At 40.1% G+C, this 15,484-nt stretch overlaps 1 protein-coding gene across 2 annotated transcripts in view; it reads right to left on the bottom strand.

Annotated features, from left to right (window-relative positions):
• Positions 1-15,484, bottom strand: part of LOC124003716 (mitochondrial inner membrane protease subunit 2-like) — a 150,558-nt gene that overhangs the window by 118,403 nt on the left and 16,671 nt on the right. Inside the window, exons 1-2 of one of the 2 annotated variants that reach the window (XM_046312271.1) lie at positions 1,398-1,454; positions 668-805 (exon numbers count right to left, since the gene is read on the bottom strand). In XM_046312271.1, coding sequence (XP_046168227.1) covers positions 668-802 — 135 coding nt within the window. In that variant the 5' untranslated portion in view covers positions 803-805; positions 1,398-1,454. Of the gene's footprint in view, positions 1-667; positions 806-1,397; positions 1,455-15,484 lie in introns of those variants that run through there. The other variant, XM_046312264.1, reaches the window with a different exon arrangement.

Here is a 15,484-nt window from a genome sequence, read left to right as displayed (position 1 = left end):
CAAACATTTGTTGTTACATTTCTTTCTTTCTTTACTTACTTAGAAAACCATGCAAATATACTTGGATTCTAATTACGTCACATGGGATGGTACAAACGAAACTATATCACGCTGTATAGATTCTCTTGTCATTCACAAGAAGCTAAACTGCCAACCAACACTGTCAACAGGGAGGACAAGCCCCAGCCAATGACGCGAAACCAATGGGTCTCAGCTGCCCGACTGACTTACCTCGATGCCTACATAGCTACAGATGTATGCCTGGTCAACTCTGTTTGACAGAAATGAAAGATGAACGTGCATTGAGCATAGAGGTTTAAAACAAGTGTTTATGTGCGTTTTCTTAACGTGAGCAAAGACGTGAGATGCATTTGATGGATTTCATCACGACCAAGTGTCAACCCAGGCCATGAAGTATGACTTCTGTTGTATTGTACGGCTTCTGAATCCGAGCACGGCTAAATGTCTTCTGTGGTATTGGTATTTGAATTGTGGGGTGAGGTAAGGCCAATTTATTCCATTCGATAGAACCTCTCCCTCTCTTTACTGCATGATACAGTAGATACCGAGATGCAATCAACTCTGTCACAAAAGGAAAGTGGGGCTTTGAAAAAGTACAACAAGATCAGTAGGAATTGATGGAGAAAGCAGAGAGCGTGTGTCTCACCTGCATTGAGGCTCCTTCTACTCGTGCTACATAGGCAAAGCGGTCCAGAACAGTGACAGTTACGGGCACTGCCACGAAGAAGCCGCTCACAAACGCCCGGATATACCTGCGCCCAGCCCCGGCCTGCTGAGCCATCACCTAGGGACAGAAGAACACAGTTCAGCCATCATAATTGGAACACAGCCATAAGAACTCAGCATGCAACAGCAAATGGAGAATCAGATCGTAGGGAGTTTGTATTGGCAAGAACAGGATGTAATTTCAGTCATTTCTCACTCAAAGAGAGAACACATATTGCATGCAGGCATTTCTCATCCTTCTCTGCCCTCTGTTCTCAAAAACGACAGCAGGACAGCAAGACAAGTGTGAAATAACAGAGTGACAGACCAAAGACCCTAGACAGGCTAATGCATCAGCGGCTTTAAATAACACAGCCACCAGGCAGATACTCAAACTTTGTTGTTACTGATTGTGATCGTGAGATGCTTCAGAGGTGCATCAAATATTCCTTGGTGGTACTGTAGCATGTCCTTACCTATCCTTAGTGTTGCACGTTATACCGAAACTTCGGTACTTTCGATACTAGAACATGAATAACGTCTCAGGTACTAATATATATATATTTTTTTTTTACTTTCTGTATTTCTGTTAATGTGTCTCACGAATCAAGCCTGTCTGTCAGCGCAGCCGATCCCTTACTATAGCGTGCAACCGTACCTGCTCCACTTACCCATTGCAAGCCTGCACTGGGAGTCTGGGCTGCGTCATGTTAGCTCCCCACTCATGCTGCACAGAAGATAACACATTTGAATCCGAAACGGCATGTAGAAATTTTAAAACTGTTAATTACTGGTCGCAAAACAATGTCCATACAAGCTAGAAGACTTGCACAATGCAAAAAGATACCCGTAGCTTCCAACTTTGCAGGCTAACTTTTGTTGCTAGCTGACAGCTAAAGCTAACATCAACTCAATACTCTAGTACATTGTTTATGGTAATATGCAAACCATTACGCAAAATATGCTGATTGACACAAAAAACTAAATTAATTCCCACATCTCTCCCAAAGATGATCTATTGTGTCATCGAAATGACTGTGTCCCGACGGGCCGCCCCCTCTTCTCCCGTGAATGATGTCATTACTGGTTAAAGACACATTCTTATAAAAAGATGCTACTTCTATGCAAATGTTGTTGATAAGCACAATTAAATAAGTCCGAAATGGAATGGAAACTGATTGTTTGTCATCTGTAGCCCCATGCAATCAGCCAAAAGAAGCTCAATAACTCAATGCACGCACACTCCTATTGAATATGCATTCACCTGTATTGTGAATAGGTCTAAGCTACATCTTGATTTTCCAAGTTTATCAACAGAGATTTACCTTTCAAATATATCATTACCATTAAGTTGTCATGTAGTTGGTTAAAAATAAAGTCAAGTGCGTTGTATAATTTATTAATTAATGCATACACGGCTGTCTCTAAAAAATATTGACATAAAAAATGATAATGTAATGATATTGAACTGAGAAATATATATATATTTAGCACATGAGACACCTCTCTGATTGGACTAATCCATTGCGGAGGCTGCGGAGATGGCACACCAGTATCACCAGTAGTACATTTAGTGTTAATTACCATCATTTGTAATCTACAATGTTTGTTTGGTTATGGTCATTTATGTTAATGCATTCAATATATTTTTATTACAGTCTTTACCCTTCTCATTGAAGGAGCGGACACATTTGCAGAGCGCACAACCTAAGTTTGGTTTATCTCATTCCATTTATGAATAAGAACACAGCGTACCTGATTACGCATAGAACTAGGTCTAGTCTACCTGGCCTGTGCGCAAATGTAGGCTTATGAATGTTCCCATTTTGGGATTTGATACTATTTCTGATTGTCTTCAAATCAGCATCACTGTGGAGCTTATCAAAGTCATTTTTTCTTTGCCTCAAAAAGCAAAGTAAACCAAGTCTGTTTTTACATCCATTGAGAATGACAATAGTTCCTTAACGTAGCCTATTTGAAAAATCTTTCCAGCCAGCTCTCCCCCTTTCAATAACCGCTCAGCATGAAAGTGGAAAAAATGTCATGCTCTGATCTGGTGGAAAAAAGGCCTACCTGATTACCTCTCATCCCTTGCGCAAATAGCTTACAGCTGCGTCTGTCTGTCCAGAGCTCACTGGCACAGAAACTCTTGAGGGTCCAGAATATTTTATACAATGTTGCAGGTTTGCTAGTACCAGCATCAAGCTGGACCCAAGTTAATAGTTGATACAATGTTAAGTTCCTTGCAGATAAGCCATGCGATGTATAGGATATTTATTTTAAAAATATGGTTATTTTCTACATGTGGGCTAAAATATAATTATTTGTTAGCTTTATGTAGGCTATTTTTACATATTGGCAAAGGCAATAGAAGTTACAAATCTAAAAGTATCATTTTCAATTAGATAGAATTTGGATTAACCACTTAATTAGTTAGAGACTTTATTATAAATTAAATGAACCTGTTCCACAAAATGTGCATATGAAAATCATAACTGGCATGCAGATCAGTAGAAAGAAATGGTACAATTACTTGGCACTCCAAATGGAAAAGGTTGCCGAAAGCTGGTGTAGCCTATTACCGGAAACTTCAGGAGCATAAAGGCAGAACCTGGGATGGCCAGCAGCAGCAGGCAGCGGAAGGAGGGGGGGGGTCGGGTAGGGATCCATTTTTTTCTTCTTCTGGTTAAGATATATTAATCTCTGGCTCACTCTTTAGTAATTTGTAGGCAAAGTAGCCTATATATTGTTGATGATTTCAGTCTCAATATGGAAAAATACACTAAATCTGGTATCGGTTTCAAAATCAAAATGCTGGCATCATGACAACACTAGTGGCTATTGCTTTGAAACAATAACAACCCTCCGTGCAAATATTGTTTTCCAATGGCTGGCAACAATATTGTTTCAACATACTTTCCTTTTATTTCAACTACCTGCATTAGTGTTGCATCAACCTTTTGTGCAAAAAGTTGCCTAAACAGTGTTAATGAACGTGACTGAGTTAGAAGTAAAAGAATAGAAGCCTTTCGACAGAAGAGAACAGGACATAAGTAGACCCGGACAGAACAAGATCCCCCCAAGGACACAACCGCCTAGCCAATTAAGACCAACCTGCATCACACATCCTCTCAGCCTCTGGCCCCATGACTGCTCTGCTCCAGCCCGAGTCAACCTGCTGTAATGAAGCTAATTAAAGATGCGCTATGCAGAAATCTCTACGCCATTTCCTGGTTGCTAAAATTCTAATTGTTCACCTTATTTCAGTTTCTGACAAAACAAGAAACTATGGTGTAGAGAATCATGGTACCATCTAAACTGCTGTGAAATAGATTTCCCATAACCAAAACTATTGTATTTTCAGCTGTTTGAAGCTGGTGTACAACACCAAAAGTTTAAGACGCAAAAACGAAACTTAAGAATGAAAGCATAGAAATAGCGTACATGAAACAGATCTACAGCTTCTTAGACTTGCTGTCAATGGGAATGACAGATCTGTAACTCATTTTCTATGTGATTTTGGTCAGGTCGCCCAAAAAGTCACATATTACAGCTTTAAAAAGGCCAGGCACATAGCAGGTGGAGTCAACCTGCACCCATAGCACTCACACAGGGCTGAGGAAACACACACAAAACCCACTTGGCACACATTGGTTAAATCAACATTGTTTCAACGTAATTTGGAAATATATGTGGAAAATAAGTAATCAATTTTACAAAACTGTTTTGTGAAATTTCAACCAGAGGAGTTTGACATCATGTTAACCAATTTTCAACAGACAAACCTTACATAAAATATGATATAGACAGTCCCTATCGGCCTAGGATTCCAACTTTTGGTTGATTTGATTGATTTTAAATGGAATTTACCCATTGACAGTAATACCAAATACCAAATATGTTGGATTCACATCTCCATCTCAAACAAAAATCTAAGTTAAAGAATAGGACTGTATTTCATGTGCATTTAAAGTTTGATTTGATTCATTCACATTCTTTAACTTAGATGCTTGGTTGAAATAGAGACGTGAATCCAACATGTGAATTATTCATTTGTAGACAAACTGAATTATAGCCAGACTCTAGTGGCACAGAAAGAACTATCCAAGCAGAAGATACATCTCCTTCCAAACAATATTCAATATCCCTTTTACAATACAATAAAAATGTTTGATTCAATTCGCCATCTCGTTCAAAAATAAAAAGTTAAAGAATGTGATTAAGCCTGCGGCTCAGACGGAACTATCCAAGCAGTAGATCCATCTCCTTTAAATGTTGATATTTAGTTGTGTTGTCAAACAAATACAACCAAACTCAATATTACCTTTGTAATACAGTAAATAGTCTACAATAAACAATAATAAAAATAATAAAACCCAAAACCACTCATTCCTTTCATTTACAATATTTTTGCAAACAAATGTTTCATTTTGGCGTTATAATAAACATGGAAAATTGTTCCGAATATCTGTAGTAGCTTAAGACATCTACAAACCCACAATGCAATGCTATCTCTATGGGCTGGCTAGCTAGCAAATGTAGGTATACACAATAATACCAAAGACAACATCAGCAAGTAACATCACTCAGAGATGCACAAAAACAATATAACATTCAGAAATGGGTGAGCCTGTCCTTTAAGGCTATCTTACAAACTAATGTTACAGTATTTATTTGACCTTAAAATGAGTTACACATCATGGCCACATTGAGGTTACTGTAACAAATGTATTCTTATGTAATCATAGAAAGCATGCATGTTCACGATAACATGCAATGGTCGCAGGTCTGTGGAATTCTTCACAAATGCTATAATAATCTGCAGAGGCATTGACCACTTGCACCATGTACTTTAATGTAATCTCAACTGCAATCCAGGTCATTTGGTTGTGCTATTAGCTGAAGCACAGTGATAATGTAATTAAGTTGGTGTACAGATAAAACCGTATCTGACATTGTTTTCCCATTTGAACTTGTGTTCTTTTAGACAGTTAACCGGACAGTGACTCATTTACAGTTGAGTTGGAAGTTTACATACACCTTAGCCAAATACATTTAAACTAAGTTTTTCACCATTCCTGACATTTAATCCTAGTAAAACATTTCTGTCTTAGGTCAGTTAGGATCACCACTTTATTTTAAGAATGTGAAATGTCTGAATAATAGTAGAGAGAATCGTTCATTTCAGCTTTTATTTTTTTCATCACATTCCCAGTGGGTCAGAAGTTTACATACACTCGATTAGTATTTGGTAGCATTGACTTTAAATGATTTAACTTGGGTCAAACGTTTTGGGTAACCTTCCACAAGCTTCCCACAATAAGTTGGGTGAATTTTGGCCCATTCCTCCTGACAGAGTTGGTGTAACTGAGTCAGGTTTGTAGGCCTCCTTGCCTGCACAAGCTTTTTCAGTTCCGCCCACACATTTTCTATGGGATTGAGGTCAGGGCTTTGTGATGGCCACTCCAATACCTTGACTTTGTTGACCTTAAGCCATTTTGCCTCAACTTTGGAAGTACGCTTGGGTTCTATGTCCACTTGGAAGACCCATTTGCGACCAAGCTTAAACTTCCTGACTGATGTCTTGAGATGTTGCTTCAATATATCCATATCATTTTCAATCCTTCATGATGCCATCTATTTTGTAAAGTGCACCAGACCCTCCTGCAGCAAAGCACCCCCACAACATGATGCTGCCACCTACATGCTTCATGTTTGGAATGGTGTTATTCGGCTTGCAAGCCTCCCCGTTTCCTCCAAACATAACGATGGTCATTATGGCTAAACAGTTCTATTTTTGTTTCATCAGACCAGAGGACATTTCTCCAAAAAGTACAATCTTTGTCCCCATGTGCAATTGCAAACTGTAGTCTGGCCTTTTTATTGCGGTTTTGGAGCAGTGGCTTCTGCCTTGCTGAGTGGCCTTTCAGGTTATGTCAATATAGGACTCATTTTACTGTGGCTATAGATACTTTTGTATCTTCACAAGGTCTTTTGCTGTTGTTCTGGGATTGATTTACACCTTTCGCACCAGAGTACGTTCATCTCTAGGAGACAGAACACGTCTCCTTCCTGAGTGGTATGAAGGCTGCGTGGTCCCATGGTGTTTATACTTGCGTACTATTGTTTGTACAGATGAACGTGGTACCTTTAGGCGTTTGAAAATTGCTCCCAAGGATTAACCAGACTTGTGGAGGTCTACAATTATTTCTCTGAGGTCTTGGCTGATTTCTTTTGATTTTCCAATGATGTCAAGCAAAGAAGCACAGAGGTTGAAGGTTGGTCTTGAAATACATCCACAGGTACACCTCCAATTGACTCAATTGATGTCAATTAGCCTATCAGAAGCTTCTGAATCATGAAATCCTTTTCTGGAATTTCCAAAGCTGTTTAAAGACACAGTCAACTTAGTGTATGTAAACTTCTGACCCACTGGAATTGTGATATGGTGAATTATGAAATAATATGTCTGCAAATAATGTTTTGAAAAATGACTTGTGTCAATCACAAAGTAGATGTCCGAACCGACTTGCCAGAACTATATTTTAACAAGCAATTTGTGGAGTGGTTGAAAAACAAGTTTTAATGACGCCAACCTAAGTGTATGTGAACTTCCGACTTCAAATGTAGGTGACATCTAAACCAAAAATCAGACGTTGATTTTCTATTGGAATTTGGTTGTACTTTTAGATGGTTGAAAGCATAGTGATAACACATTTTGAATTCAACAACGTGTTGGTAGTTTTTTGGACTAGGTGATAACAGGTTGTAATCTCATCGATCAACCAAATAACAAATGAAATTTTAAATTGGTCACACACACACATGGTTAGCAGAAGTTATTGCGAGTGTAGCAAAAGATTTGTGCTTCTAGTTCCGACAGTGCAGCAATATCTATCAAGTAATATCTAACAATTCCACAACAAATACCTAATACACACAAATCTAAGTAAGGAATGGAATAAGAATCTATAAATATATGGATGAGCAAAAAAAGTACCCAATTCCCACAATGAAATGACGTGGGGTGCCCAGTGGGTGTGTAGCCTACACACATTATGTAGCCTGCCCACATAGCACAGAGCCCAACATCATCTACCCTTAACAAATGAACGATTTCCGCGCCCCTGTATATATATTTTTTACGCCCTATTAAACACAGTAATCTATTTTCCGAACCCACCATAGGATATTGTAAGACATCAGTTACCATGTGCTAGAGGGAGAGGCACTCCAGCATGGTTGGCAGAAAATCCATTGTAGCATAACAATCCATCCTGACATGAACATATTGCCATTCCTGCACATTAATAGAGTACATAATCCATATCAAAACAAATTGAATCGCATAAGGCCTACAGAGCGCTTCAGTGAGGTGTGAGGGTGGCACAGAGCAGCTGTGCTGCATTAGGCTGGCTTTCCTCCTGTGCTGACTTCTTGCAGAGTTGTGTTCATGGTAACTGACAGCCTTTCATTGATTCATATCAATCTCTAGCCAATAGGGCTGGGAATTGCCATTGACCTCATGAAACTATCACGATACTTAGGTGCCAATGCAATATATGTATTGCAATTCTCACGATTCTATATGTATTGTGATTCGATAATGTGATTTTATTTGCAATTTGATGTTCCAAATGCAGTTGAAGTCAGAAGTTTACATACACCTTAGCCAAATACATTTAAACTCAGTTTTTCACAATTCCTGATATTTAATCCTAGTAAAACTTACCTGTCTTAGGTCAGTTAGGATCACCACTTTTTAAACAATGTGAAATGTCAGAATAATAGTAGAGAGAATTATTTATATCAGCTTTTATTTCTTCCATCACATTTCCAGTGGGTCAGAAGTTTACATACACTCAATAAGTATTTGGTAGCATTGCCTTTAAATTTTTTAACTTAGGTCAAACGTTCTGAAAGCCTTCCACAATCTTCCTATGATAAGTTGGGTGAATTTGACCCATTCCTCCAGACAGAGCTGGTGTAACTGAGTCAGGTTTGTAGGCCTCCTTGCTCACGCACCCTTTTTCACTTCTGTCCACACATTTTCTATAGGATAAGGTCAGGGCTTTGTGATAGGCACTCCAATACCTTGACTTTGTTGTCCTTAAGCCATTTTGCCTCAACTTTGGAAGTATGCTTGGAGTCATTGGCCATTTGGAAGACCCATTTGCGACCGAGCTTTAACTTCCTGACTGATGTCTTGAGGTGTTGCTTCAATATATCCACTTAATTTTCCTACCTCATGATGCCATCTATTTTATGAAGTGCACCAGTCCCTCCTGCAGCAAAGCACCCCCACAACATGATGCTGCCACCCCCGTGCTTCACGGATGGGATGGTGTTTTTTGGCTTGCAAGCCTCCCCCTTTTTCCTCCAAACTTAACGATGGTTATTATGGCCAACAGTTCTATTTTTGTTTCATCAGACCAGAGGACATTTCTCCAAAAAGTACGATCTTGCAAACCGTAGTCTGGCTTTATGGCGGTTTTGGAGCAGTGGTTTCTTCCTTGCTGAGCGACCTTTCAGGTTATGTTGATATTGGACTCGTTTTACTGTGGATGTAGATACTTTTGTACGGGTTTCCTACAGCATCTTCACAAGGTCATTTGCTGTTGTCCTGGGATTGATTTGCTCTTTCAACACCAAAGAACATGTCTCCTTCCTGAGCGATATGACGGCTGCATGGTCAAAGGTGTTTATATGTGCGTACTACTGTTTGTACAGATGAACATGGTATCTTCAGGCATTTGGAAATTGCTCTCAAGGATGAATCCGATTTGTGGAAATCTACAAAAAAAATTCTGATGTCTTGGCTGATTTCTTTTGATTTTCCCATGATGTCAATCAAAGAGGCACTGAGTTTGAAGGTAGGCCTTGAAATACATCCACAGGTACACCGCCAATTGACTCAAATTATGTCAATTAGCCTATAAGAAGCTCCTAAAGCCATGACATCCTTTTCTGGAATTTCCCAAGCTGTTTAAAGGCACAGTCAACTTAGTGTATGTAAACTAATGACCCACTGGAATTGTGATTCAGTCAATTATAAGTGAAATAATCTGTCTGTAAACAATATATTTTTTTTTTGTGTCATTCACAAAGTAGATGTTCTAACCGACTGCCAAAACTAAAGTTTGTTAACAAGAAATTTGTGGAGTGGTTGAAAAATAAGTTTTAAAGACTCCAACCTAAGTGTATGTAAACCTCCGACTTCAACTGTATATTGCTCACTTTATGTCTGCTGCAGAGAGAGAGAGCATGAGTAAATGAGTTTTGATCAGTCAGGGAGATAAATATGTTGGCTCACTATTTAAAAATAAGATGGAGAACAGTTTTGGCACAGGTACAGCCGACTGTCTCTAGCTAACACTACCTTCAGTAGCAAAAAATATATAATTTTAATAATGCGATATGTAACTGCATAGATGTTTTCCACTCATCACTACTAGACAATACAGTAAAACAGTATAGATCTGTAAACCCATTAGGATACTATTACCACCACATTACCCGGTATCTGGGAACCAAAAGTCTAGTTTCTCAATGTAAATTTCCCCATATGTTTTCTCCATTCAGCCATGACAAGACTACAGAGCGAGGAGAGAGTGTGAATGCAGTATCAAAGAAAGAGAATAAGAAAGGTGAGACAGAGGTTATAGAGCTTGAGGTATAGCCCGAGGTACCGGAGTTGGCTGATGCTATGTCAAGGTAACACACTGCGTGTGTGTGTGTGTGTGTGTGTGTGTGTGTGTGTGTGTGTGTGTGTGTGTGTGTGTGTGTGTGTGTGTGTGTGTGTGTGTGTGTGTGTGTGTGTGTGTGTGTGTGTGTGTGTGTGTGTGTGTGTGTGTGTGTGTGTGTGTGTGTGTGTGCGTGTGTGCATGTGTGTGCATGTGTGTGTGTGCATGTGTGTGTGAGCATGTGTGTGTGAGCATGTGTGTGTGAGCATGTGTGTGTGTGTATGTGTGTGTGTGTATGTGTGAGCATGTGTGTGTGAGCATGTGTGTGTGTGTGTGAGTGCACACAGGCTAATGCATGAGGAATTAACTTTTCCTCCCCACACTGAGCCATGACCAACCACCCTAAACCTCACCTCTCCTGGTTCTTTTCTACCATAGGTTTTGCATTTTCTGCCACTGGCCCGAAACATCTTCCTTTACAGTATTATCTGTCGGCCTATCAATCGTGCACAGAGTGCCTTAGCGTGGCATTGTTTACTGTGATTTGACAACTGCACTCAAGCACATTAAAAAGTGAGCTCCACTGAGGGAAAACGCCTTCATCAAGTCTTGAGGCAAATGCATTAATACTGCCGACACGGTGACAAACGAGTTAACGCACTACTACATCCCTCTTTGAGCATTTGTATTCATGTCAATACCCAAATGTGCAGCAGCAAGCTCTGTAACGAGCTGTGGCAATACACTAGACAGGTTATCATATACAAGCATTTATCTGGTGACGTTATTCTATTGTGCTGCTCTGTAAAAGCGGGCATCTGAGATTTTGTTGCTGAAAAAGACAATGGACTGTAGTTGTTACAAAGTCATGACAGTGTAGCTACCCAAGTAATCCGTTTATGAAGTCCATGTCTGAACATTTCCAAAAATACATTGGAACTAAGATTGGAACTAGCATAGGCCTAAGCCTTATGAAAACAGAGTTTCTATTGGTGTCGCATACTCTTTGAAAAATACACAAAATGATGGAAAGTTCCAATGTAAAAGGACCCATGAGCACCAACATGTGAAGCGAATGTCAAATTGAGCGTCAAATGAAAGCTAAGAGTCAATTATTTTTTTTAATTAAGGCATATATACATTTTTCAACCATTTTCCATCCCAAAAATTTGGAATAAGCTAAGTCTTTGATTTCTGGTCAAATAGATGGAAAATGGGTCTTAGACAACATCTACCAGAAAAAGTATTCAAAGGTATTAGGGCCTCCCGAGTGGCACAGCGTTCTAAGGCGTCACTAAAGACCATGGTTCGATCCCGAGCTGTATCACAACTGGCCGTGATCGAGAGTCGCATAGGGCGGTGCACAATTGGCCCAGGAGGAGCCCGGGAGGGCTTTAATTGGTTTATCGCGCTCTAGCGCCTCCTTGTGGTGGGCCGGGTGCCTGCAAGCTAACCTCAGTCGTCAGTTGAACATTCTTTCCTCCAATGCATTGCTGCGGCTGGCTTACGGGTTAAGCGAGCAAGTGTTAAGAAGTGCAGTTAGGCGGGTCATGTTTCAGAGCATGACTCGACCTTCGCCTCCCAAGGCCATTGGGGAGTTGCAGCGATGAGACGAGAAAAAGGGGGTAAAATACACACACAAAAAAAAGGATTACAATAGAAATACATCAAAACACAATAATGCCAACTAATATCAACACTTATGTTCAGTTTTGGAGAAATTATTTGCAGTCTGTACTTTTTAAAGAAACATTTCCTTGTGCCTGGTAATTCCTTTACCAAAAACCCACATAGATATTTTCTCATTTCTATCCCTCATGAGGAGGGAGGATAATGAACGTTCACAGAAGTAACAAGTCAAGGTAGTTAGTTGTAGTTTCTTTTACTGATCTCAAGTTTATTTACAAATGATTAAGTGATTAAAACTCGTAATTCTGTTACCAATTCGGTAAAAATCTGTAACGGAATTACTGCAATTGAATTGTCGACAATGGGAAATCGTAGTAGTCACAAACCATAGTCCTGACCACCTGCTACTGCCCCCCCCCCCTTCCACTGGCATACTGTTCTGTTCAGCTTAGGGATGTTAATAGTTAACCGTTAGTCAGTTAGCCGCCAATAATACATGTAAAAGGTCATGCTTATCAGTCTATAGTATGCAAACATACTTTCATGGAATTAAACTGGTGTCAGAATTAAACAGTTCTCGTCAGTCATAAAACCAGAATTATTATTTTGCCCAAAACAGTAATGTATAGTGAGTTTATGAAGTTAGAAAGTAGCCTGCATAACATCAACTAATGATGGCTCTGTCTCTAGTCAGAGTGAGCTATGAAAAGCCAGAGTGGAGACTCATTGCTAGGCAACTCACAGATGCAGGCTGCAGTGGAGCTGAGAGAGAGACCGAGTGGAGCAGCACGCAGCAGCTAACAACAGCTAAGCTAGAAACCGATAAAGTTCTTCAGAATGTTCTCTCCTGTTCTACTGGTTTTTATATCAACTTATCTTTCATTGTCTAAAAGCATTATCCTAGTCCTGTTAACAACCCATCCTAGTTGTTGCATATTTAGATTTCCCCTCTTTCTAAGTTTCTAACGGAGATGTTCACCTCTGCCACATGAAACCCAGGGCCGGCGACATTCAATCTCACAGGGGGGACAACTATGGAACCTGTGTGTGCACGCACTTGCACAATTTCTTTAATGGGTGTTACAGTAAAGACCATAGTTGGCGCTTGAGTTTTACGTTTGGGAATGCTTACAATTTATCCAACCATTTCTACCGATCTGCATGCCAGTTATGATTGCTGACAGGTGTATAAAATCGGTCACACAGTCATGCAATCTCCATAGACAAACATTGACAGTATAATGGCCTTCATGGGCCTCTTAGTTTCAGTGAAGGGAAATCTTAACGCTACAGCATACAGTAACATTCTAGACGATTCTGTGCTTCCAACTTTGTGGCAACAGTTTGTGGGGCGAGCGGTTTGCTGATGTTAGCGTTCTGAACAGAGGTTATGGTATGGGCAGGCATAAGCTGCGGACGACGAACACAATTGCATTTTATCGATGGCAAATTGGAATGCACAGAGATACCGTGACGAGATCCTGAGGCCCATTGTCGTGCCATTCATCCACCGCCATAACTTAATGTTTTGGCATGATAATGCACAACCTCAGGTCGCAAGGATCTATACACAATTCCTAGAAGCTGAAAATGTCCCAGTTCCTCCATGGCCTGCATACTCACCATACATGTCACCCATTGAGCATGTTTGGTATGGTCTGGATCAACATGTACGACAGCGTGTTTCATTTCCCGACAATATCAAGCAACTTCAAACAGCCATTGAAGAGGAGTGGCACAACATTCCACAGGCCATATTCAACATCCTGATCAACTCTATGCAAAGGAGATGAAGCAAATGGTGGTCACACCAGATACTGACTGGTTTTCTGATCCATACTGTACCCCTACCTTTTTTTATGCATCTGTGACCAGAGAAGGGAGAAACTCCCTAAATATAGATGTGCCAAGCTTGTAGCGTCATACCCAAGAAGACGCAAGGCTGTAATCGCTGCCAAAGGTGCTTCAACAAAGTACTGAGTAAAGGGTCTGAATACTTACACTACCGTTCAAAAGTAGTGTAAGTATTTTGTCCGGTAAAATAACATGAATTGTTCAGAAATACAGTGTAGACATTGTTATGATGTTGTAAATGACTATTGTAGCTGGAAATGGCAGATTATTTTAATGGAATATCTACATAGGCATACATTATCAGCAACCATCACTTCTGTGTTCCAATGGCATACTGTGTTAGCTAATCCAAGTTTATCATTTAAAAAAGGCTAATTGATCATTAGAAAACCCTTTTGCAATTATGTTATCACAGCTGAAAACTGTTGGTCTGATTAAAGAAGCAATAACACTCCATCTTTAGACTAGCTGAGTATCTGGAGCATCGGCATTTGTGGGTTCAATTACAAGCTCAAAATGTCCAGAAACAAAGAACTTTCTTCTGAAACTTGTCAATCTATTCTTGTTCTGAGAAATGAAGGCTATTCCATGCGAGAAATTGCCAAGAAACTGAAGATCTAGTACAACACTGTGGACTACTCCCTTCACAGAACAGTGCAAACTGTCTCTAACCAGAATAGAAAGAGGAGTGGGAGGCCCCGGTGCACAACTGAGCAAGTGTGTCTAGTTTGAGAAACAGACACCTCACAAGTCCTCAACTGGCAGCTTCATTAAATAGTACCCACAAAACACCAGTCTCAGCGTCAACAGTGAAGAGGCGACTCCGGGATGCTGGCCTTCTAGGCAGTGTTGCAAAGAAAAAGCCGTATCTCAGACTGGAACAGACACTGGACAGAGGAACTCTGCCTCGAAGGCCAGCATTTATTTAGAAAATGTAATAAAAAGAAGCAGCTTGCTTGTTTAAGGCCAAATTGTTTTCGGAATTGGAACCAGATTTTAAGGGAGTTCTTGACAATGGGATTCAGAACATGGATGCCTAGGTTCATGGGCAGTGGGGAGCACAAGAGCGAGACAGGATAAGTTGGAAGGCTTGACTAACTCCATGGTGGCTTAAATTGGACCATCCTAGTTTTCAAATGTAGAAACCCAAAAAACACATTTAGATATATTTGTTGGCCAGTAGCAGTGTAAAAAATTGGGAAGGCCCAGTCAGCCTGCGGGCTTAGGTCTCTCTAAATATACCCTTCTCATTCGTGGATTTGACTTATTCCAAATGAAGTTGGAAATCTAGCTGTCCAGTTGTTTGAACATCGACTTTGGCAAAAAAAGTGGGATTAAGTACAACAACCTAGGTAGTACAGTCATCAACAGAATTAATGCGACCTGCTAATGAAATGGGAAGAGACTCAATGGCCATATCAAATAGGAAAGGGGATAAACAGCAACTCTGCCTGGCCCCCCTGTGGAGAGGGAAGTAGCTGGAGGTAACACTGTAGTTGCAAACAGAAGCCACTGGGGGACGAGTACAAATTCTTAATCTAGGAAAGGAATGACGGGTCAAAGCCAAATCTCTAGTATTGTAAATAGACATT

Source organism: Oncorhynchus gorbuscha, linkage group LG02 (assembly GCF_021184085.1).
Source record: "Oncorhynchus gorbuscha isolate QuinsamMale2020 ecotype Even-year linkage group LG02, OgorEven_v1.0, whole genome shotgun sequence".
NCBI lineage: Eukaryota > Metazoa > Chordata > Actinopteri > Salmoniformes > Salmonidae > Oncorhynchus > Oncorhynchus gorbuscha.
This window is presented reverse-complemented; position numbering and strand designations above follow the sequence as displayed.